This window comes from Lepidochelys kempii, chromosome 2 (assembly GCF_965140265.1).
Source record: "Lepidochelys kempii isolate rLepKem1 chromosome 2, rLepKem1.hap2, whole genome shotgun sequence".
Lineage (NCBI taxonomy): Eukaryota > Metazoa > Chordata > Testudines > Cheloniidae > Lepidochelys > Lepidochelys kempii.
The window spans coordinates 191,223,014-191,248,660 of NC_133257.1; the positions used below are offsets into that span (position 1 = coordinate 191,223,014).

Here is a 25,647-nt window from a genome sequence, read left to right on the forward strand (position 1 = left end):
TAACATAGTGCAACGAATGGTCACATGATGGCAGCAAAACTTTGGAGGATAAATAGAGGCTGGACCCACCACACCTTAAAACAATAAGTCAAGTATCTCAGCTCTATTCAGGCATATTTCAAGGTTCATTTGAAACAGTAGCAGTGAAGTGAAGGTTACAACTCTGATCTGAAATAAGTGTTACTGACCTGTGAGGTATCCTACTGTTTGTGTCTCAGAAATGAACAAGTCATGTTTCTGATCTTTGAAGGCACTCCACACAGAGGAACGAGACAGGATTTCATTTACCTACAACATAAAAAGCTGATAAGTGTCTACATTTAATAACTGCTTACAGTAGCTGGATGGAAACATTCCACTCTTTACTAAATAAACTGGTAAGGTCAGTTTTTAGACATTAACTAGATCTATAAAAAATGAACACTTAAGTATCCAAATAGGCATACACAATCCTAACCCAAAACCACAACTATTACATAGGGTAAACACTTGGTCATCGTTTGCATGGGGGTTGAATATACAAGCATAGATATCCCAAGAAGATTTAGAGCTATCAAACAGCTTGAATTTCTCCCTAGTGCTTCTCTTCCCTCACCCATTCAGTTGGTCAACAGGGAGAGCAGAAGCAATCATAGCAGTCTCCTGCCTCAAATGTCAGATAGCCTGAGAAGCAGAACTGTTGTCTTGCGGCAGAATCAGGGCGTCAACCTGGATAGTACTTGACAGTCTTGAATGAGGATGGAAAAAAGGGGCCCAGGACTAACTGAACCAGAGGGATGTATGAACAAGATTCTGATTTTACTATTGCGGTGGGAGTGGAAGTGTACACAGTCTCAACTGGTCAGAGGAATCTGTGTTACTTGGACAATTTATTTTTTAGGTCTCAACTCTAAAGCATTCTCTGTGCAGAGGAATTTTCAAGAATCCAAGAAGTTTTCAAGCTGCAGTTCTCCAGATACTTTACTCTTTACCCACTGCATACAGGCTCTGAGAACACCTGTGCATCAGTCTTGCCTATCTAATTTCAGATGTCGTCAGCCTTCACTGGCACTCTAGGCCTCTCAGACACTATTTCTATATTTTATCCGGTGGCCTACAAATCTCATCCTCTGCTCCCGATCTTCCCTTCGTAGGAAGATATGGATTGACTGACTCATTAAAAGCTATGAATCTGGGATACTCTGCCACTTAACATAAACCATTAGTTGACACAGCTTAAGCACTTCAATAAAGGTTAGGCCGGGAGACATGCTCTCATGTGTATTGGCTCAAAATTGTATCTCTGTATATAATGATTAAGCTTTCTCAAGCCCAGCGATTCAGAACATTGTTAGTAAATACTTACCTGTTCTCCATACTGTAGGCTGTGAGTCATAGACTTCAAGGTTTTAACTATCTGAGCCTTCGTGGCTGATGGGCTTTCCAAATTTTCAAGCCCAACACCTTCAAGCAATTTTAGGAGATACGGAACCAAATCTGCTTTCAAAGCCTACAAAGCAAAATTATTGGAGATACTTAATACAATGGACTTTGAGAACACTTGAATTGAATGGAATTTTACCAGTGTTTGTTTGCTCACTTCACTCTGCTTTAGAACAGTTGTTGCACGAATAAGTTTTTTGTCTTTTGGAGCAACAGGATCTCTTTTGAAGATCCACAATACTCTGAACTGTTCTATTACACCTATTTCTGAAGACAGGTCAGTACAGGTATGCAAACAGCTAAGCTCACGCCGCTGCAGACAAGATAAAAATGCCAGGAAAAAAAGACAATGCAATGATGTCAAACTCAGAAGACACTAAGCTACTTTGTGACAATTTTGAAGTGAGCTGGCAGTTCTGCTCCTGGTCCACATCCTTGAAGCAAACCCTACTGACATCGTTTTTTCTATTGTCTCAGAAGAGAAAAGTTACAGAATGCAAGTCATAAGCTACCCTCTCACCTTAGAAGCTTTAAAATAAAAGTCTAAGTCTGTTGTCCAAAGAGCACGAGGAAGCCTGTACTGCAGTTCTGAGCTATGGGTGAGGAATTTCAGATTCTAGCTTTGTCAAACGAGGACTTTTAATAGCACTAGACCGACAACAGGAAAATAGACAAGTTAATAGGCAAGACAGAAGTGAGCACCATAGAGCACTCTAAAGTAGTCAGTAATCACAGGACACAGTTCTTGAACACCTCCTGAACTGACTAACGCACAACTGAGTGTGAGAAGTACTTGTACCATTTCTTTAGAACAGCTTGCTTACTTGGGCTACTAAATCATTCTGCTCCTTTTGAAACATGCGATTAAGTGCTTCACAGGCTAGACCAATCGTATCCAATCGCTTTTTCATTCCATTCATCAAAGGGCCAATGGTCTCAAGTGATGCCATTGCTCGAACACAAAGCTGTACATAGAGAAGGAAAAGCATGTGTGCTGTATTGATTGTATTTTTAATCTAAAATTCAAATCCTGAATACTATTGCAACTTGTACATCTACTACGATGATAAACTGCAGATATCCGACTGTCCCCTTCAGACTTTCCTGGAGGAGTTTTACATGTTGCACAATAGGAGCAGCAGGCACCAACTGTTGCAGCAGATGTTTGCTGGATGCTTTTAGCCATAATTAGGATGAATTAAAACCGCTTACTAATCAATCAACACAGTAATGCAGCAAGCACAGAAGAAAAACAAACAAACGAAAACCCCACCTATCGTTAGAAGCTATGTTGGCTTAGTTTTAAGAGCGAGGGGGTGAAATATCCACGTAGGTAACCAATATGGCTATTAGGCGAGTTCTCAGAAGATTTTATTTGCCACAAAAGTCTACAGGTTGCGGTAAAATGCTCCAACATGTTGTGCGCTAATTACCTTGTGTAGACCTTGCTGGCACACTCCAAAGGTACCTGGTTTGCATTAACACCACATTGCTGCAAACTAGATACATTTTAGAGTGCACCAGCCGGGTCTAAGTGGGGCAGTTAGAACGCTCTACAAATCACACCCCTCTAGAGTGCTTTGGTGGACCATGTACACAAGCCCTAGGCTGGTATGAACGTACACGCCATATACACTTAGTATGCATTCCATCTAAAAGAAAATCTTAAATGCGATACCTCATTATCAGACAGTGTGTGTATGACACGGACAGCACTTTTAGGAATAGCACTGTTCTTGTGATTCAGAGCCTGGAGAATCTTGGGGAGATGACCAAGTGGTGGGACTTGATCTGCTAGCTGAGGCTGAGTGCTGAAGAGGCACACGGTTGCTGTTGTTACGGTTTCTAATGTTTCCCCCTGTGAAAGCATACAAGTCTTTGCATTAAATTATTAATTTTCCAGGTCAAAATTAGCTATAACATTAAAGAAGCTCAGTGCAGCAGGCTATACCACTGCAACTGCAGTACACAAGTACTTGCTGCTTCTGATCTGTGGAAAGTCAGAAGATACGAAGTATTACAGATACACATTGATTTCTACAGTGATTTAAAGCCAGTAAATTTGAGGGGAGCGGGGAGGGAGGAATGCATCTCTGTTAGCAAAACACAAGTTAGCATAAACTCACTAAATACATTGCTTCATTTAAAAACCTAGAATGAGTAGAGTAGAAGTAACTGAGCCAGGATGGGCTTCAGCCTACCTGAGTTCCTCCAGACAGCATCCAGGGAATTTTTTTTTAAGTTAAATTTGATACCACTGAATCACTGACTTCCCTCACAGAGAGTTTCAAGCACAATTAATGATTTTGCTCATCCCGTGAATAAGCTAAAAATGGTTTATTCTTTTTACACTGAGCTGAGTGATAGGGGAGGCAACCTTGCTCAGCAGTGATGTAACTGGGTCAACAGCAGTATGGGAAGCCAGTGACACAAACTGAACGTCCCTTTCTAACCTGCTTTTAATGTTGCAGTTTATGTTGGCAAGTGCTTCTTTGACTTTTTGTACTGTTAGGTTGACCTAGACAGGTGCAGTTTTCCTCCAAGCAAGCCATGAAGTTATAGAATGTTTGAGGAGCTTTCTTGGATTTGTATTCCCTTAGTCAATACCCTGAGCTAAAATTCCAATAGGACTTAAAGGAGCAATCAAAAGACAGGGACTCTTGATTTAAGGCATTCAAATTCTAATTGTCCGCTTATTTATTATTTTTAAAGTGCTTCATCTTATCTAAGTGCTTTTGCACAAAATCAGAAATAAAATTTAAAGCTATTTCTATGTTGAAAATGAAACTGCTACCACCATTGCAAGCAGAAATACAAGCACCAAGACAGAAGCAAAATTAACCAAATGCTAATTAGCATCTTACATTATTGCTTTGAAATTTGCCCAACTCTGCCCTTACTATATGTTGCACACAATTTTAAACGCATAGCTAGAAAGGCTTCTTACATGGGGGTTATTTTTCTCCAGTAGTTCAGTGAATTTTTCCAACAGTGCAATAAGAAATTCTCTAGGTTTTCGTAGAACCCAGGCCGGCTGGGCAATAAAGATTCTTAAGAAGACTCCCCCTACAGAAAGTTCACCTTCTGCTTCACCATACACCACAGCAAAGTCTTCAGGCAGCTATATAAAATTGGAGAGGAACAAAAGTTAACATAAAACTCAGCAATAAGTCATCCCTCTTAACGGGAAAGAGGCAAATCAGTAAAACCTTGTAACCAATTACAACCATGATTTCATTAAATTTTTTTTTTTTTTTATTAGAGACCCACAGACTATCAGCTTTCTGTTCCCTAAAACATGTCCAACACGGAATTGTTCAGCAACATTAGCAATACCATAATTTCTTTACAGTAACTTACTGTAGAAACACTAGGTACCTGATTCCTTCCTATAAAACAAGACACTGAACTTGGAAGTACTGTATGGTGAGTGGGCATTTTCAAGTAAATCTTGTCCATGGGTTCAGCTAGTTGCACAGGGAATGAAAATATACTAGTGATGGCCACTAATCACAAAAGAAATTAAATGACATGGCTGATGAAGACTAATGAGTTTTATGTGTAGCATTAACTGAGGATAATCTAATGAGCCTGATTTTTTAGTAAATCATCTCATCTCAACTGTTATGAAAGACATTCAAATATTGAAAGCTTTACACCAGAACTGGTAGAAAAGTTCCAGTTCAGATTTTTATTGGAACCAACAATTGCATTTTTTCCTTTCTTGTGTGTTTGACAGTTTAAAGTGTGAAGCCATGCAGCACATACTCCACAGGTCAAGGTGTGTTGTTTATGTTAAGCTATTTCCAAACACTACTCAATTGTCTTGTCAGAACTACATTTTGTGAGGGGAATTACTAGAATTGCAGTGGAAGAGACTCTAATGTCCTATTATTTTTAGTATCAGAGGGGTAGCCGTGTTAGTCTGTATCCATAAAAACAACGAGGAGTCTGGTGGCACCTTAAAGAATAACAGATTTATTTGGGCATAAGCTTTCGTTGGTAAAAAACCCCACTTCTTTAGATGCATGGAGTGAAAATTGCAGATACAGGCATAAATATACTGGCACCTGAAGAGAAGGGAGTTACCTTACAAGTGGAGAACCAGTATAACTCCCTTCTCTTCAGGTGCCAGTATATTTATGCCTGTATCTGCAATTTTCACTCCATGCATCTAAAGAAGTGGGTTTTCTACCCATGAAAACTTATACCCAAATAAATCTGTCTTCAGGGTACCACTGGACTCATTATTTTTAGGACAGATTTACAAATACTTTACTATACATTTAACAGTTCAGACTAGTGAGGTGGCATTTACTATACAACCAATTCAGTTGGCCAAGACACACATTTTTATGTGATGAAAACCTTAATGGATTACTAACAACTGGAAAACAGAGTAATTTGCTACGATCACGCAACAGATTTGATTGTTCAGAAAGTCAGCATACTGGGGACCAATTAAGGCTCTCTGATCACAATTTAGTTTTGAACTTCACTGTTAAGTTTATAACTTATGTACATTTGTAGCCTGCTCGTGTTTAAACGCTTCTAGCAAGAGACCGACTTTGTGGAGTTATTTGGAGGATAGATTCAGTAATTCTACAGTGTAACTTGTTTTTTAGATGTCAACTCTAGACTACAGTAATGAGAGAGAGCAGGTGGTTTTTGCTAGAAGCGTGTCACTGGTATTTTCTACGACACTGCAGAGAAAAGGAAGCGTGAGCACTTATTACCAATTTCCCTACTGTTTCTCTTGGGGCCCCAAAATATGAACATTTTTGCTTTTACCTTCCAGTTAGTGTCAGGGTTGTCCCTCTGAAGTTTAAAGTGCCTGTTTTAAAAAAGAAAGAAAGAAATTAGGCGAATTAAAAGACTATTGTTCCTAGATATAACAAAACTTTGGCTCCCACTCAAAATCCAAACCTTCACTCTCCTTTTTGGCTCCCCCACTCCCTGACACATGTAATGGTTAAGCAAAGGTCACATTCCAAAACTCCACCTTCTTTCCCCTCACTTTCAATTCTCCCTTCTCAGGTTTGAAACAATGTGACCTGTTGGGCTGAGAGAGCACACAGAACTAAGTGCCATCCTTTTCTCTAGATCTCCGTAGGCAGCAGGTGGCCATCAGGTGGCAGTTACATGCACTGCATTGCTTGGTTCTTATTCACAGTTGTGCTCTAACGGAAGGCATTGCCTTAATCCTTCTCTACTTTTTAAATCAATCAGAACTCAATTTTTGTCACAGATGGATATTTGTGTTAATTAGTGAGAATGAACCTAAGGAATCAAACAGATACACAAGTGTCACTTAGCACATACAGTAGCTATTTACATAGTAAGTCTACATACTCTAGCATCATTTCTCGAACTGTTGCTGATACTCTATCCCTGGAGAGGTCATTCCAAATTAACTCAGGATTTTCATGTGTTCCTTCAAAAATATGAACAGCAGCTTCAGGGTTATCTCTCATGGCATCCATAAAGACTCCAGGCAGAAACTTCATTAGGGTAATTCTAACCTGCAAAAGAAAAGCAATCCCAACCATTTTATAATATCAAACACCATACCAGTTAAACTCAATGGCATCATAAAAGGTCTTCCTATGTAATGTGTTTTTTTTTAAATTCATGTATTTGTACATGACTATGCCAAAATACTTCTGTCTAATAAGAGAAAGCATCATTCAAACTCAATTTTATGTCTAGTTCATTTAATAAGCTATCTGGTATAAGAACCCAACCATTAATTTCACGGCATCTCATGACTAAAAGTCAGTTACAAATGATAAATTGGAGATCACATCTTTGTTATGCTGGTTACGGGTGCTTTTGAGATTTTTATACTGAAATCTCACAATTAGAAAGTAAAAAAATGACAATTCATTTCAGTTAAATAAATACAAATGATATATTTTCTCTTTACATAAACATGGAAAAAATAGCTCACATTTTTGATATGCAAGTTTGAAGATCCTGAAAATCAAACTACCCTTTAGTCTCCTTCCTGAAGAGATGCCTTTTGTCCCTATCAATGATTTTACATGCTGGAAAACAGTATTTCCTAAATCCATACCCCTCTAGATCTACCAATGTGATTTATATCTTGCCAAGTACTCTTGTGATCACATGAAACATATCTGTTCTTATGCAAGCTCCATGGAACATTGCAATCTAATCATATTACAAAAGGTAAAATGTTTTCAAACAAATACCTAAATGTTACTATAACTGAAAGATTAGAGAAACATTCAGTTTTTCTAGCCAGTTTCCCTGTTGTTGTACCATCAGTTTCTCATGTTTGAGTCTTTGACAAGCAACAGAGGAGAAAAGCATTAAGAAAACCCTGTAAGCCCACAAAAGCTGTTAGGGGGGGACTTACAGGCAGGTGTAGTAAACTACATTTAACTCCTCAAAATTGACTGAATTTTGAGTTGTTCAGTACCTCTTCTTTAATTTCAGGGACACCAAGTCCTTTGTGTGAAAAATAACCTAGCAACTTTTTAAATTCACTCTTGCTCACCTTTGGACCCACTAGTTTATCTGCAGTCATTTTGGCAAAAAGCTCTGCTGTCTGGGTTCGGACCTGTGGATGTGTTGAATTGCAGAACATATCTAATAAGTAGATTAAAGCACCTGTTTGGAAAAACAGGGGGGAAAAGGTTTAGGTTTTTCCAGATCACATCAGCCACTAGTTATGCACTGCTCTAAGTAGCAGAGCAAAATCTCACACCACCATGTCTGCAACAGTTTTGATCTTCATTTTGTACATGTCTACTTGATCAGCCATTCAGAGAATACTGTACCTTTTGCCATGGCCTCTTTAATTATTTTTGTACTAGATGTCAAGGCATAGAGAGTTTCAAGAACAAGCTGCCGACCTGTCAAGATTAAACAGAAATATTAGAGAAATTATGCCTGCTGTTATGATTAGTTCTTCCATATACGATTTACTGGACTGAGTGCCATGAAGAACAGAACACTTCAGTTCTGGTGTTAAGCCAACCAAGGAGATTTTCCCCTCAAAGAACTGGTTCCTGGAAAGCATCCTAATAAGTAAAAAATAATGCTTACCTAATGAGAATTTGAAAGAAAGGATTTAAAAGTAAGTACAAGTCAGAGATTGCAGGCCTAGAGTCCTGACTAAATTCCAGTTAGGCAATTATGTTCCATCTACCTAAAATTTCCTTTATAAAGTTCATAGCAAAGGTGTCATTCAGGTGAAGACCAACCAGTTGAAACTACAAAAACTGAGATATTGCACACTGTATAGATATTAAGAATTGTAGACAGAAGTATTCAGTTTATAAAGTGAATGTCAAAGTAGTGTTAATTATATGTTTCCCAAAATGCAAGGCTTGAAATCTAAGTGATTAAGAGGTGTACTTGAGCTGAACCAAAAGTGAGATGTATAAAACTGGTATTCAGGTCATGCATATTACAACATTAAGCCCTTGTCTACACTAGGACTTTAGGTCGAATTTAGCAGCATTAAATCAATGTAAACCTGCACCCGTCCACACGATGAAGCCCTTTATTTCGACTTAAAGGGCTCTTAAAATCGATTTCCTTACTCCACCCCTGACAAGTGGATTAGCGCTTAAATCGGCCTTGCCAGCTCGAATTTGGGGTACTGTGGACACAATTCGACGGTATTGGCCTCCGGGAGCTATCCCAGACTGCTCCATTTTGACCGCTCTGGACAGCACTCTCAACTCAGATGCACTGGCCAGGTAGACAGGAAAAGAACCGCGAACTTTTGAGTCTCATTTCCTGTTTGGCCAGCGTGGCAAGCTGCAGGTGACCATGCAGAGCTCATCAGCAGAGGTGACCATGATGGAGTCCCAGAATCGCAAAAGAGCTCCAGCATGGACCGAACGGGAGGTACGGGATCTGATCGCTGTATGGGGAGAGGAATCCGTGCTATCAGAACTCCGTTCCAGTTTTCGAAATGCCAAAACCTTTGTCAAAATCTCCCAGGGCATGAAGGATGGACGCCATAACAGGGACCCGAAGCAGTGCCGCGTGAAACTGAAGGAGCTGAGGCAAGACTACCAGAAAACCAGAGAGGCAAACGGCCGCTCCAGGTCAGAGTCCCAAACATGCCGCTTCTATGATGAGCTGCATGCCATTTTATGGGGTTCAGCCACCACTACCCCAGCCGTGTTGTTTGACTCCTTCAATGGAGATGGAGGCAACATGGAAGTAGGTTTTGGGGACGAAGAAGATGATGATGATGAGGTTGTAGATAGCTCACAGCAAGCAAGCGGAGAAACCGGTTTTCCCGACAGCCAGGAACTGTTTCTCACCCTGGACCTGGAGCCAGTACCCCCCGAACCCACCCAGGGCTGCCTCCTGGACCCAGCAGGCAGAGAAGGGACCTCCAGTGAGAGTGTACCTTTTAAAATACTATACATGGTTTAAAAGCAAGCATGTAAAAGGATTACTTGGCCCTGGCATTTGTGGATCTCCTGGATATACTCCCAAAGCCTTTGCAAAAGGTTTCTGGGGAGGGCAGCCTTATTGCGTCCTTCATGGTAGGACACTTTACCACTCCAGGCCAGTAACACATACTCGGGAATCATTGTACAACAAAGCATTGCAGTGTATGTTTGCTGGCATTCAAACAACATCCGTTCTTTATCTCTCTGTGTTATCCTCAGGAGAGTGAGATCTAATTCATGGTCACCTGGTTGAAATAGAGTGCTTTTCTTCAGGGGACACTCAGAGGAGTCCGTTCCTGCTGGGCTGTTTGCCTGTGGCTAAACAGAAATGTTCCCCGCTGTCAGCCACAGGGAGGGGGGAAGGTTGAGGGGGTAGCCACGCGGTGGGGGGAGGCAAAATGCGACCTTGGAACGAAAGCACATGTGCTATGTATGTAATGTTAACAGCAAGGTTTACCCTGAAAGAGTGTAGCCACTGTTTTATAAAATGTGTCTTTTTAAATATCGCTGTCCCTTTTTATCCCTCCACCAGCTGCATGTGTTTCAATGATCACAGGATCTTCTCCTTCCCAGAGGCTAGTGAAGATTAGAAAAAAAAACAAAAACCCACAATCAAGATGAAATGTTCTCCGAGCTCATGCTGTCCTCCCGCACTGACAGAGCACAGACGAATGCGTGGAGGCAAATAATGTCAGAGTGCAGGAAAGCACAAAATGACCGGGAGGAGAGGTGGCGGGCTGAAGACAGGGCTGAAGCTCAAATGTGGCAGCAGTGTGGTGAGAGGAGGCAGGATTCAATGCTGAGGCTGCTGGAGGACCAAACCAGTATGCTCCAGTGTATGCTTGAGCTGCAGCAAAGGCAGCTGGAGCACAGACTGCCACTACAGCCCCTGTGTAACCAACCGCCCTCCTCCCCAAGTTCCATAGCCTCCACACCCAGGCGCCCAAGAACACGGTGGGGGGGCCACCGGCCAACCAGCCACTCCGCCACAGAGGATTGCCCCCAAAAAAAGAAGGCTGGCATTCAATAAATTTTAAAAAGTTGTAAACTTTTAAAGTGCTGTGAGGCATTTTCCTTCCCTCCTCCACCACCCCTCCTGGGCTACCTTGGTAGTCATCCCCCTATTTGTGTGATGAATGAATAAAGAATGCATGAATGTGAAGCAACAATGACTTTATTGCCTCTGACAGCGGTGATTGAAGGGAGGAGCGGAGGGTGGTTAGCTTACAGGGAAGTAGAGTGAACCAAGGGGCGGGGGGTTTCATCAAGGAGAAACAAACAGAACTTTCACACCATAGCCTGGCCAGTCATGAAACTGGTTTTCAAAGCTTCTCTGATGCGTACCGCGCCCTCCTGTGCTCTTCTAACCGCCCTGGTGTCTGGCTGCGCGTAACCAGCAGCCAGGCGATTTGCCTCAACCTCCCACCCCGCCATAAACGTCTCCCCCTTACTCTCACAGATATTGTGGAGCACACAGCAAGCAGTAATAACAGTGGGAATATTGGTTTCGCTGAGGTCTAAGCGAGTCAGTAAACTGCGCCAGCGCGCCTTTAAACGTCCAAATGCACATTCTACCACCATTCTGCACTTGCTCAGCCTGTAGTTGAACAGCTCCTGACTACTGTCCAGGCTGCCTGTGTACGGCTTCGTGAGCCATGGCATTAAGGGGTAGGCTGGGTCCCCAAGGATACATATAGGCATTTCAACATCCCCAACAGTTATTTTCTGGTCTGGGAATAAAGTCCTTCCTGCAGCTTTTGAAAACAGACCAGAGTTCCTGAAGATGCGAGCGTCACGTACCTTTCCCGGCCATCCCACGTTGATGTTGGTGAAACGTCCCTTGTGATCCACCAGAGCTTGCAGAACTTTTGAAAAGTACCCCTTGCCGTTTATGTACTCGCCGGCTTGGTGCTCCGGTGCCAAGATAGGGATATGGGTTCCGTCTATGGCCCCACCACAGTTAGGGAATCCCATTGCAGCGAAGCCATCCACTATGACCTGCACATTTCCCAGGGTCACTACCCTTGATATCAGCAGATCTTTGATTGCGTGGGCTACTTGCATCACAGCACCCCAACAGTAGATTTGCCCACTCCAAATTGATTCCCAACTGACCGGTAGCTGTCTGGCGTTGCAAGCTTCTACAGGGCTATCGCCACTCGCTTCTCAACTGTGAGGGCTGCTCTCATCTTGGTATTCATGCGCTTCAGGGCAGGGGAAAGCAAGTCACAAAGTTCCATGAAAGTGCCCTTACGCATGCGGAAGTTTTGCAGCCACTGGGAATCGTCCCAGACCTGCAACACTATGCTTGTTTCCCGAGCCCAGAATCGGCGTTCCACAGCATGAACCTGCCCCATTAGCACCATGATGCATGCATTGGCAGGGCCCATGCTTTCAGAGAAATCTGTGTCCATGTCCTGATCACTCATGTGACCGCGCTGACGTCGCCTCCTTGCCCGGTATCACTTTGCCAGGTTCTGGTGCTGCATATACTGCTGGATAATGCGTGTGGTGTTTAATGTGCTCCTAATTGCCAAAGTGAGCTTAGTCGCCTCCATGCTTGCCTTGGTATGGCGTCCGCACAGAAAAAAGGCGTGGAACGATTGTTTGCTGTTGCTCTGACGCAGGGAGGGGCGACTGACGACACCGCTTACAGGGTTGGCTTCAGGGAGCTAAAATCAACCAAGGGGGTGGCTTTACATCAAGAAGTATTTCAGGCAGGACTTCACTGAGGGTTCCAATAAGAAATGGTGCACCTAAGTTATTGTCCTTATTGGAACAAGGTGGTTAGCCTGGCCTCTGATTGATACATGGCTAGATTTACCTCGCTGCACCTTCTCTGTGAGTGACTGCAGTGTGACCTAGAGGAATGAGTCCCATAGACAGGGGAGGGGGGGAAGCAAATGAGTACAAAACAAATCTGGTCTATTTCTTGTTTTGATCTACTCCATCTATCTTTTACATCTTTGGCTAGCAGCAGACGGTGCAGAAGGACTGCATGCCATCCACATCTCATGGCTGCTCGGCAGAAGATGGTACAATACGACTGCTAGCAATCCATATTGCCTGCCTGCTCACCATAATAGGACTGACTGCAGGACTAAAAACAATGATCTGGTCAAGTCGCTCCAAATTTAGTCCCTGCGCCCATGTCTGCCCAGGCGCTCCCAGCCGACGTGGCCAGGAGCACCTCGGACATGACGATGATAGCTACTAGTCGTATTGTACCGTCTGCTGCCAGAAGGCAATGGGTTGCTGCTACTGTGTAGCAAAGCCATACCGTGTCTGCCAGCACCCAGGAGACATACGGTGACGGCTACCTGAGCGGGCTCCATGCTTGCCGTGGTATGGCGTCTGCACAGGTAACTCAGGAAAAAAGGCGCGAAACGATTGTCTGCCCTTGCTTTCATGGAGGGAGGGAACGGGGGGCCTAACGATATGTACCCAGAACCACGCGCGACAATGTTTTAACCCCATCAGGCATTGGGATCTCAACCCAGAATTCCAATGGACAACGGAGACTGAGGGAACTGTGGGATAGCTATCCACAGTGCAACGCTCCGGAAGTCGACTCTAGCCTCGGTACTGTGGAAGCACTCTGCCGAGTTAATGCACTTAGAGCATTTTCTGTGGGCACACACACACTCGAATATATAAAACCGATTTCTAAAAAAACGACTTCTATAAGTTCGACCTTATTCCGTAGTGTAGACATACCCGAAGGATACTCTCAGGATCAGGTTACAAGTTCAGCTAGTTGCATTCCAAATCACTAACTTTTCACAAGTTTGTCAAGTTTGGCTTTTATACAAAACTTTCTACAAGCAACTGCATAGTACATACTTGAAGGCAGGGAATGCAGGAGGGCCAGCAAATTGGAAAGAACCATTGCCTCGGCAATATTGTTAACACATTCCTGGTTACAAGTCACTATGTTCACCACCTGTAAAACATGAAAAGCATGAATCATTAGAAAAAAAGTAAGTTTCTTGGCAAATTATACATTTAAGCCACTTTTGGCGAAGAAATGCAATATTGTATTCAAATTCTCTTGAAGCAGCATGGTCCAGTCAATGGGGCACTGGATTAGGACTCACGAATTATAGCTCTGCAACTGACCTGCTGTATGACCTTGGGCAAAGAACTTTGCTTCTGTACCAGTTTCCCTTCCCGTACTTTGTCAAGAGTATTTAGCTCACTCTTCAAGGTAGGGACTATCCTACTATGTGTATGCACAACACCTAGCACCCAATGGGACACCCCAATCCCCCAGTCTCAGTCAGGACTTCTAAGCATTACTGTAGCACAGTACAGCCTCCAGTGGGTGCAATAAACCTAGATTCAAAACCCAATGTTGAAATTTTACAGGACATGTACAATGAAGGTGTTAATTCCTAAAAATACATATGTTAAAGTTTTTGGCTACTGTTAAGCTAGCCTTAATTTTTTTTTTATTAAATATTAATATAATATAAATATAAGAGTGCTAAAACCACTGAGAAAACAGATTCAAGAGCTATTTGGTCGAGTTGTTTGCTAAACAAATGTTAGAAACTGATAATTTTTTCTAGTATATCCCAAAACAGTCAGTATTAAAATGTGCATGCAATGTTCAGGAATTACTGTCTAAAACGGTAAGCTTGGAATGAGGTCTAGATTTTAAATAGGAGCAAGTTATGACGGATATTTGACAGATTTTAACAAATTAAAAAATGCAATTTCTTAACCTAGCCAGGTGTACCTGGCTCATCTATGCAACAAGCTACATTCAGCATCCATGTGATTAGGTACTGTGGGCTAGATACACAAAAATATTGCTTAAGCAATGTTTTTACCTCTAAAGCCAACTGCTGCACGTGACCAGCTCCATGGACACGCAGAAGGGAGAATATCAGCTTAAAGTGACCTATGCATTCACACTCAGAACCTATAAAGGAGGAATAAGTTATTTTACCATTGGAAAGAACACTTAATGAAGAGCTGCCCAATCAATGTTACACACAGTATGAATTACTTTAAAAAGACCAAGCTCTCTGGAGCACAGGCCATCTTTGTGTTTGTAAAATGGGGTCCTGTTCCCTAACTAGGACTCGCAGCTACTGCAATACAACTAACTAACTATGCATAAAATATTTGAAAAGCTGCCTGCAAGTCCAACTGTGAAAGCACCAAGCCAACATGAAAAATAGCTATATCAAAGAAGGGGGATCAGTATAGGTTTTCCCCCATTAGTCATTAATGGCACTATTGGAAAACCAAGTACTGAGTAGATAAAAAAATAGGGTGTATAGTTTCAAGGTTGCAGGAACTGGCGAGCACCTGTCAAACACGATAATTCAGTTAAAATCAAATACATTTAGGGTCTACAGTTCAACTATCTAGTTCAAATGGTTTTCCAGACAGACATTTAGCTACTTTCTCTCTTTTGCTGTTACAAAGTTAGTCCACTTCTATAGAGTTAATATACATTTAACACTAATGTTCAGTCTCTATTTCAAACAAACACTTTCATGCCAATCCTACCCCACTGTCTTCTCTGCAAGAACCTGCTGCCTGTCAACTGCAGAACTGCTAACATGCCGACCTTCAGTGTTTTAAGAATTAAACTTTAGACTTGGGTCTAATCTTTGCCAAAGTGAGCTTTCACTACTTGTAGGGACATTACCAACCCTACAATTATATTAGTATATATAAGTATATATATATATATACTAACAAAATACCAATTATAGTCACATTTCTGCTTCCACAGTTACAGTAATCTCATACATTACAAGTAACTGAAAGTAGTAGTTTCCTGGATTTTTCCTGTTTATTTTGTGCATTTGACAGCTCTTCAGTTTTGGGACCGCCCCACTCTTCCTTAAAGAAAAGGCCCTTAAAGTCAGCATCAGAGTAGCTGAAAAAATCCCCTTTGTTTTTAAACAGATACTTTTAAATAAGTATTTTTAAATAAGTATTTTTAAATTCCTTTAGCAAAAAAGCTTCCAAAAAAGTTAGCATTGACTGTAACCCCCCTTTGAAGGAACACAGGGAAACAGTTTCACTTTAGACACTAATTTTTATCTTCAGTTTTAGTCTGCAGTTGCCAGAGAACTGGATTAGAACCCAGGTTGTTCTGGAAAGATTTAAAAAACCCCACCACACAACCTTTAAATGAAAGTTCAGCTTGATTACACAGAACATAATATCTAGTAGTTCACCGAAACTCCCCCATCCCCTCTTTGGCCCCTTCAAAATAGCCTATTCCACGGACAGAACTTTGTTAATAAAAGCAGTCATTTTTCTCTACTTCTGAATAGGTCTAGGCTGCACCCCCACCACGCCAAGAACATTTCAGTGTTGTAGTATTATTACACGTTCAAAGACATGAATTAAGAATTTCTAATAAGTTTTCCTCTAGTAATAGTTTCCATAAAACTAAATTAAAAATTTAGCAATCCAGTGTGTTTGAAAAGCATCTTCCCTCAAAATACTAAAACATTTTCTACCATCCCTGAGGTTCCATCCTTTAAACAGAGTTATGCTAGGACAGGTTTTTTGTTTTTTGTTGTTTTCTTTTTTAAGTGGCTTGGTTTTCAACAAGCCTTTGAACACTGTACAATAGCTCTGCAAAATGATCCTGATATTTCACTATGCTAGGCACAAAGTGTTCTCACACTCCCTTTTACCATAGGTGACTAAAAAAAAACAAAACACTTTGCATGAAGAGACTTTACTCAGTTGGCAAAAACACTGCTCTCCTTGGAGAAGCGGTGAAGAAGATTTCTGTGAGACTGATGTACCAACAGCAAGAAAAGGGAAAAACAAAACACCTTCTCAGTGAAATTCACTATTTTCCAAGCAAAGAAAAGCAAAGCATTCTACCAATGTTGCTGTTAAACTATTTAAAGGTCTTTAAAAAGTATTCCAGAAATACTACTTTTAAGACAACTGGCTAGCCAGCAGCATGAACCTCTACAGCTTGGCAACATGCACAGGTTTAGTGCTAGATTCATATATCTAAAATAAATCTATAATGAGGTCATTTGCAAAGTGCTGCTTATTGATCAATTCAACATGTTTAAGTTTACCTGGGTTGTGTTTTATAACATTTCTCAGCGCCTCCAATGCCATTTCAACCCTCCGTAACCGGTCTCCATGTTGATCAGACTCTACTTTCCCAGTCTGTGTGATAGCCATTAACGTGTGAAGGTACTGTGCCTGTGAGCCAATGTAATCCAAAAGGCTTGCAGCAAATGCTTTTGGAAACTTGAAATAACGAAGAGATCAGTAAGTGTACATAAGAATCTTTATATGTTTTTCAAAAACATATACAAAGCATTCTGCACTAGAAGTATGGAACTGCATTGTACAGCAAGCTCAAAAGCCATTTCCAAATTCAGTAAAGCGGTGATTCTCAGCTTTTCCATACCAGAACCTCCCCTTTCACCAATCATACTCTAGCTAGGATTCCTTTCCTATTTACCAAAAGGTTCTGACCCTCAGTGGACAATTATTATATATTCACACCAGTCTTTTATTGTAATGCCCATTTTCCCCTCTTCTGACATGACAGTACTACAGTTTAACTACAGATAAAATCCGTTAAGAGTTTGAAGATGTGACCAAGCATCTCCATCTTTGTTGAGAAAGCATAAAACTAATAGCTTAAGATAGAAGAATGTGGAATACTCAAGCCATTCTAGGGAAGTATTTAGCCATTTAAAATTGTGTCAAAATGCCTGGGACACAAATTCTGACCAAATCCATGCTTTTCTTTGCCAGTGAGAATTTCAATTTGGATTCTTATCTCTCCTGTTTAACTGGGAGATAAAACAAGAAGATATATCCTAAGCAAATGGAAATGCCTAAGATCATAGTCTACACTGTGATGTTGAGATACCCTGAGAAGTTAACAGGAGCTGCAGATGCCCCAGCTTTAGATGCATATTTCTAATAAGACTGCTGAAGCTTTTGTATAAAACTTCCTGGGAGTGTTAACTCTTGATGCCCTTCAGAATGCTATTTGAAATGGCAGTTTGGTTTCAATTCAAAATAAGTACCATTTGAAAGACCAGCTTTAGGTTTCTTCACAAACAGCAAAATTAACAATCTCACCTCTAGCTGAAAAGTAGGGACTTCATTGTAAACTCTAACAAAAATCTCTCCCACAATAAGTTCTTTTGCATGGTCACTGAAGACAAATTCAGATCCATAGCTTTTGTCACAATCACCCTTCAAGAAAAAAAAAATGCTTTGTTAAATATATTTACAAAATGACCCACCATATACAGAATTTTTTTTTTTTAAATAGAGGTATGGAAAAGAGTTAACTGCTGTGACTCCATTATTTCCAAACCAAAACACAGACAAGGCAAAAGCAACAGCACAAGACTTCGTAGAAATATGTTTTAAGTTTGTAGAATAAAGCAGCGAGAACAAAAATATCTGAGAAGTTGGCCAGTGTAAGGTTTCTCTTGGTGGTTGGATAATTAAAACTGCATGAGCCCATTTTTCCTGAGCTTTAAAAAAAGCTTCCTATAATGTGAGGATACCAGATCATTTAAGGCAACCTAGAAAAAGGCTCCATCATAAAAATGTTTAGGAGTGTCTCACTCTTTTTATCATGCTTTCTTGTTCAGATTCCAGGAATTCAAGAAGTTCAGCTCTTGTCCCATTGTTCCAGATCAAATAGGGGCTCTCTGTGTTGCTGTTGAGCATCTTCAGAATCTAGGAGACAGAATCAAGAGTTTAGGTAAATAAGTGGGTTTAACAATTCTATACAAAAAGCACATTCGGAGTTTTAACACTGTTCCAAGAGAAGAGATCATATGGGGGAAAAAAACAAACAAACTATGGCCTTTGTGAAGATCTGGTTCAGATTATGTGGCCCACTGGCTAGATCTTGGCTTTCAGGAGTAGGCTTAAGGCCAAATTTTCCAGATACGATTTTTTTGGGGGGGGCGGGGGAGGGGAGGAAGAAAGGGAGAAGAGCCAGATGGAATGCTCCACAAAAGAAGTATTACTTCACACTCATATTGGTCACTAATTTTTTTTTTTAAATAGAACATTGTTTGCTGTCACTTACCTCTAACTACAAACTCATCTCCTGTTCACTCCCATGCTCCCACCCACCCCATAATTTACTCTCATAATTTTACTAACCTCCAACTTTTCTGCTGCTCTTATCCTTCTGTACGTTGTTGCTCCCTTCTTTTAAACACTATAGTCTTTTAATTCTATCCTTGCATTGACTTTTGTTTCCCAACACCATGCTGTCTACCCCAAACCTTGGTACCTGCAACCCCCGAATTCACTTTCTGTTCCCATCTTTGTGTTGCAAAGCGCTGTACCTGTCACACATTTTGGGGTAAGGGTGTTCACCTGCATCGTTGGTCAATTCAAGACTTAAATTTTTATTAAGATTAAAAAAATTGACTAGATAGTCACTGTTACCTAGGTACTGTTCTAAAAACATTCACAAAAATCAAGAGTTCTGTTCTAAAGATCACTAGTTATTTTAGTCATTTAACTGGGAAATGGTTATCAAATTGCACTTCATTTCTCAGTATTCAGGCTGCTCTGGTTTATTTGTTACTGTGGCTAACAAGTAAGTTTTTAATAAACAATCATTTCTTGTAGGTTGTTTTACATAATGTCAATACTTTGGTTGCCTTAGACATTCTTGTACCTCAGTAGGAGCAGCCACAGCAAGTTTCCTTGCAACATATGGTGTCAGCATTCCAGCCAAGCTTTTCCTTATTGCTGGATTTTCCGGTGTAACTCGTTCTTCAGACAAATACCCTCCAAGACGACTCAAAGCAAGAAGACTGAGTTTGGCGAGACCATTGGCTACTTCCTGTAAATGAAAAATACATAAATTTTAAAAAGGTCAATCCTATTATTAATCTTGAACAGAAACCTGAAGCAAGCTAAAGAGAAATATCAACTACCTTTTTAAAAACCACCTCTTGAAAATAGTTGTCCAATGCTTTTTTTATGCCTTGCATGATCATAAGCAAATTCAGTTCCCTTTAGTTTACTTCTTGTTTATGCACCAACCTTGACAGACAGAAATATGCATACATCTGGGCACAGCACTAGGTGTTGCAGAACACCAACAGTTTTTGACATGTAACACCAATATAGTTTGTCTGCATCTACCTGTGTAAAGCCCATGAAGAAAACTAGATGAATTTGGGGCTTTAAACAGACATGAAAATTTCTTAGTTCACAATTTAATGGGATATTTGACCAAAGAATGGCAATTTCTAGAACAAAGACGTATTTCTGAGATATTTAAATGTTTGTATAATGATTCAACAGTGCACTAAAAGATGGTAGTTTTTGCATCCTGGCAAGGCTCCTCATTGAGCTGATCCAAGAGAGATATGCAGCAGTTTTGAATAACTGATTCCGACCCACGGGTTTTACAACCAGTTGAAGTTATACATTTCTGCTAAGGAGGAACCTGTTAGGGTGCTAATATAAATCTAAGAGTTTTTTTAGATAAAATTAGTGTTTCTGACAACTAACCAGCTACTTCTTCAGTTCTGGACTATCTGCAGCTAGTACTTTCCTGCTTATTCTTCTACTAGGAAAATCTACTATATGCTATATTTGGATAATAATGTTTATGGCCTATCATTTTATCTACTCCCATAAAAAAATTACATTAACATGAATTAAACATTAACTGTACCCATCAATAATTTATTGTAATATACGTTACAGGGATGCCCTAATTATCCCAAAACCAAAGTACTGTAAGCTAGAAAATTCAGAGTTAACACGTTAGAATATTGTAAGCATAACCATAAGAATCTGGAAGTGCACATTTAGTGCACCCAAACCATATTAACTCTGCCCTGTATGACACCATACATTTATCATATGGTTACAGTTAAAGCATTTTAGTATCTATGGTTCCAGATTAGATGCAAGTAATTTTTAAACTCAAAGCCATGTAATTTGGGGAAATGTATTTTTCAAGCCTAACAGAGTTCAAATCTTTAAGATGGATGGTAACCAACATCCATCTTAAAGTCTGAAATAGAGTCAAGTGTAAGTTGCTCAGAAATATTACCTGCTGATTAGAATCTTCACTCTTCTGAATGCCACTCTCTTCTAGCGTATAATCATAGTTAAAGAGGTAACCGAGCAAATACCACAAAATTCCAGCTTGAAACAAATGTGTTTGTAGCCAGTAATCAACAGCAAATGAACTGACACATTCCACTCCCAAGGAAGCCACTCGCGGAATGTTCTGAGGAATGAAGGAGAATTGACATTCAGTATTTTTGGTGACTGAGGAAAATTTTAACCTAAAAGGAAAAAGTTAAATAGCACACCAGCAAACTCGTCAACAGGAACAATGTTTTGGTTTTAGAGAAATTTCGTGTTTAAGATTTTGAATCTTGTACCTAAATATAATGAGCGAGATACTAAGGATCTGCATAAACTGATGAAATCTGAAGTCTGTGGGGGGAGAAAAAAAGGCTTATAGTGCTCAAGACTTCAGCATAAGCATCTACATAAAGCTTCAGGGGACACATGGCTAGAGCTGGTTCAAAATTTTTCCAACAGAACAGTTTTCTGTCAGAAAATCCTGATTTAATGGAAGCCAGGCAGTTGGACTGTCTGCCTGCTTGGTTAGGCCAGCCAGCTCCCAAGATCCTCTGCAGCCTTCCTGCCCAGCTGCTGGGGAGCAGTGCCTCTCCAGACCCCAGTCTCCTGTGCAGCTGGCCAGCAGCTGGAGCGACTGATGTCAAAGAGAGCCTCTGCTCCCTACCAGCTGGTGAGCTGTCTGTGTGGGTGCTAGGGAGGCAAGGAGCCAGTCGGGCAACTGTTCTGTGGAAAATTTTTTCATTTTTCATTTTTGACTTTTTGTTCCAGTTCAGAACAAAAACATTGTGAAAAAGTTTTCAGCAGAATGGATATTCTGGTTACCTCTCAGCTTCACATGTGACCTTCAAATGATTATCAAAACCCTGGTTAACCAAAACTCAGTTAAAGGTTTCACTGTATTCAGAAGCAAAAACATAGCGGAGTCAGACTTCTGGGATTTAATATCCTGCTTTCCCTCACATGGTGCAATCAAGATGGACTACTTCTGATACAAATTGCTTTAATAGACTCCAGTCTGCAATTCTTCCACACCGCTCAGCATGGACGTATTTGTTGATCAGTATTACATTTTGAAGAACTTATTCTATACTTTGTTTATAGAAATCAAATTTTGAAGAGCCATGTCTTTGAATGGATTACTCAATAGTTATATACATTTACTTCTACAGTGATGTTCTGTAGGAGCAGTCTAATAGTTGACTATCTCAAGCACTTCACATGAAGTTCTTAATTGATAGACTGCACTAAGTATTGCAAAGAACTACTTAATGGAAAGTAAAATTTAAGTTCTACTGCGTTTTGAAGAACTTTCAAACAGATGTCACTCAAAATACTTTTACTACATTCTCAGCTGATTATGTTTCTTTTCAATATTCAAAATAAGGTAGAAGTAACCTCAAGAAATTACACCAGCTTTAAATTTCCTTAGCTAGTTTTTGAAGGTTTACCATTGCATTCTCTTTTTATGTTTTAAGCCAGATCTTTAGATTTTGTTCCTTATATCTGCTGTGCCACTGTCTTCCTAGTGCAGCAATGCTATTTTAAATCACCAGCCAAAGGAATTTAAACTTGAGATTTTTTTTTCTACTTATAGAAGTAAAAATAGATATTAGAGTAAAAATAAAGACAGTTATTCTGCCTAGCTAATTCAATGAGTAGTTAGTGGTGAAATTCTGCTTTTTAAACTTTAAAGTTCAGAGTAATACCATTAAACCCCCTGGAGTTACTGGTTTTTAGAGTTGTGAAACAGAACAGAATCTGGCCCAATGTGGAAGGTAAGCCAGGGTGGTGGCCTTTGTCACCAATCTGAGAAATATTCTGACAGGTAGCATTTTCATCTACTGTAATTGGTAGATTGTTCTTGTACTTCCCTAAAACTAGGATTTAAATTTAAGTGGAAATACTTTGAGTCAGAATTTATGGATTTGTCTCCACACAAGTTGCACTGGTTTTTAAACCAACTTGATTAAACTAATGCAAAACCCACTGTGGATGATCTGAGCTGTTTAAACCAGGGTATAGCTTGCATCTTGTAATTTACAGACAGAATTTAAAGGTTAAAAAAGCAATATAAGCTAGATATAAAACTTACAGGTGCAAGCTAAATGTATATAAGAATCTACACAAGGAATTAGCACCATTTAATTAAACCTGTTAAAAAATGTTACACCTTTAGTTAAATCAGTGTAAGTTTGTGTGTGGACCAAGCCTCATATTTGTGTCATACAGACTGCAAGTATCTGTACTATTGGGAAATTCACACAGTTTTTATAAAAAACTTATTTTAAGAACTAGTCTCATATAGTGGCTCATTTTCTAGTACTGTATTTACAACACTTAAATATAAAACAAGAAAACTACAACAGCTTAGGTAGTAAGCCAGGAGATCTTACCTTGCCATAATATAGCACTCTACAGAGATCCTTGATGATATTAGGCATCTCAGTGATCTTTTCTCTGCACTCCTCAAACTGAGCTGCCACACTGTAACACTTGCTTATATGCCCACATACCTACAAACAGAAACACTTTCTTAAGCCACAGAGTTAATGTAGTGTGCTGCATATCCCCTGAACAGGAGAAGGACACGCAAATTTCTAAAACACTTATTAGCTGCACAAAGCCTCATAAGAAAATGGTACAAAAGGTATGGCCTGACATACTGTTAAGTACCGTTTTACAATTTCTGTATTGCTTACCTGTACAGACATGTCATCTGGTTTACTGGAGCGAGTCAAGACTGCCACACAACGATTAAATGCTTCTTGCAATACCTTTAGGGAGTAAAAAGCTGCAAGGGTTAGAATTCATCATAAACCTAAAGAAAGTATCTTTCTGTCAAAGTGTAGCTTTACAAGGTTTGTTTCAATAAAGCCTGCTCAGGGTCTGTAAATCTATTACCTCCTGTTACGGTTTAACAGCTGTCCTATGCACTGAAACAAATTTTGCTTTCGCTGTTCGGGCTTCATTTTACAACCATAAAGGGAGATTTACTGGTACTTCATATGAATTATCCATCATGTAAAAATTATCTCCTTGGAAATATCTAGCCTTTTCACACTGCCATTATAGTTTAAGGAAGTTTTTAGAAGATTTTTAATATAGTGGCATCCTCTTCTCCCAGTTGTGCTACTGAGGAGTGTTCATTTGGAATAACCAAACCACACTCAAATGATTGGCTCCCACCCTTTAAAGCAAGTCACTATTTATTTTTTATGGGGTTTTTTTGCATCAAACAAGCACAACACAGAAGCCCGATACAGACAGTGCCGTTCCATGTAACGGCCACTAGAACTTGTTCTGGAAGATGAATGTTATGTAAATCAATTCAAAGCCACCTTGTGGAGGGATGAATTAATCTACTCCAGAAGGAGATCCCTCCTGTCCCCCAGCCCTCCCATTTCAGAAGAAACCATGAGAATGTTTCTTGCAGGAAGGAAGTGGGCAAATGTGCAGATAACCCTACACCATCAATTTTGTTCTTCCCCCCCATTCCTCAGTTGATTATCCAAGAAGCAGTAACCATCAACAAACAAGCTGTGAAAACAGATGCGCTTATGAGTTTCTTTGGGTTTACCTCTATTCCATTCTCCCTCCGCAGTTCTTCTGCATTAAGTGCTGAACAATTGACTGTGTGGAAAGCCAGCTCTGCAGCAGCAGGCAACAAAGGAGATTCCTTGGAAAACAGAAGATCATCTGAAGTTTCTAGTGTAATGGTCTTAATCAGCATGGGATAGCCTGCATATTTGTAAGGCTTCAAATCTGAAGGATAAACAAACTGAAATGTAGCAAATCTGATAGCCATTAACTAGCAGTGTCTAAATGTGTAAGGATTTTATCATGATCTGCTTCAGATTACTAAATTACTCGTTCACAAAATGTTCTCCTCCTTCAGAGCCAAGCTATGTGTGAACACAATGTTGGCTCATCTGACAAATAGGATTATTTCTGTAGCCCTTGAGATTTTCTAGTAATGCACAAACCAGTCTGCCATCTTTCACAGTATGTGTCTAGCCTACTTCAAGAAATTAAGTGAAAAAAACTTAAACTAGTAATGTTATCAAGTCAGTTTTTGTAAGGGAATACTAAATTGGGAAGGTTGCTGAAGTCCTTTATATTTAATGTTACAGAATGACAGCTGAAACTTGAGTCTATCACCTTCTCACATAAGGCATCAAACCTTCTAAATGGGTTTCAGATGGGCTTAAGTGCAATTCTAAACAAAAACGTTTAATTTGCTATAGAAGAAGGCAATCTATATGTTAAAGTAGTATTTGGTTTAATGCATCTAATTGAATATTATGGGTGACCTTTTCCACACAAGTCAAGAGATACAGCTGTAGTACCCTACACTACGTGCCATATTGCACGCAAGCATTTTATACGACTAAGATGTTTGTGTTTTAAGTTAACATACATGGTAATGCGAAGGGTTCCAAGGATTGTTAGTCAGGAATTATTAGACCACTTCAGCCATCCCTCCTCTCTGGTAGGGACTGCAGAGGAAGAGGGTGGTGTTGGAGCTGGTACATGCAGAGTCTACCTCTCCTGGGGACTATGCAACAGCAGGGGGAACCCTGACTAGAATGATGCAGTCAGTTTTCAACTCCCTTTGGACTACTTGAGTATGGCAAAGAGTAGATCAGGACAGAGACTCTTAAGTACATTTAAG

General features: G+C 40.2%; 1 protein-coding gene across 11 annotated transcripts in view; it reads right to left on the reverse strand.

The window, feature by feature from the left end:
* Positions 1-25,647, reverse strand: part of DNAJC13 (DnaJ heat shock protein family (Hsp40) member C13) — a 131,835-nt gene that overhangs the window by 32,535 nt on the left and 73,653 nt on the right. For 8 of the 11 annotated variants that reach the window (XR_012157482.1, XR_012157481.1, XM_073333216.1 and 5 more), the window contains 19 exons: positions 24,553-24,737; positions 23,675-23,749; positions 23,369-23,488; positions 20,935-21,114; positions 19,540-19,707; positions 18,465-18,578; positions 17,967-18,083; positions 16,940-17,117; positions 14,702-14,793; positions 13,710-13,809; positions 8,229-8,303; positions 7,946-8,058; positions 6,775-6,944; positions 6,214-6,256; positions 4,370-4,543; positions 3,101-3,280; positions 2,247-2,387; positions 1,346-1,489; positions 189-288 (listed from right to left, as the gene is read on the reverse strand). Coding sequence is in view for 9 of the 11 variants with exons in the window: in XM_073333216.1 (XP_073189317.1) it covers positions 189-288; positions 1,346-1,489; positions 2,247-2,387; positions 3,101-3,280; positions 4,370-4,543; positions 6,214-6,256; positions 6,775-6,944; positions 7,946-8,058; positions 8,229-8,303; positions 13,710-13,809; positions 14,702-14,793; positions 16,940-17,117; positions 17,967-18,083; positions 18,465-18,578; positions 19,540-19,707; positions 20,935-21,114; positions 23,369-23,488; positions 23,675-23,749; positions 24,553-24,737 (2,469 nt within the window). In the remaining 2 variants the exon portion in view is untranslated. The other 3 variants (XM_073333217.1, XM_073333221.1, XM_073333222.1) reach the window with 3 other exon arrangements.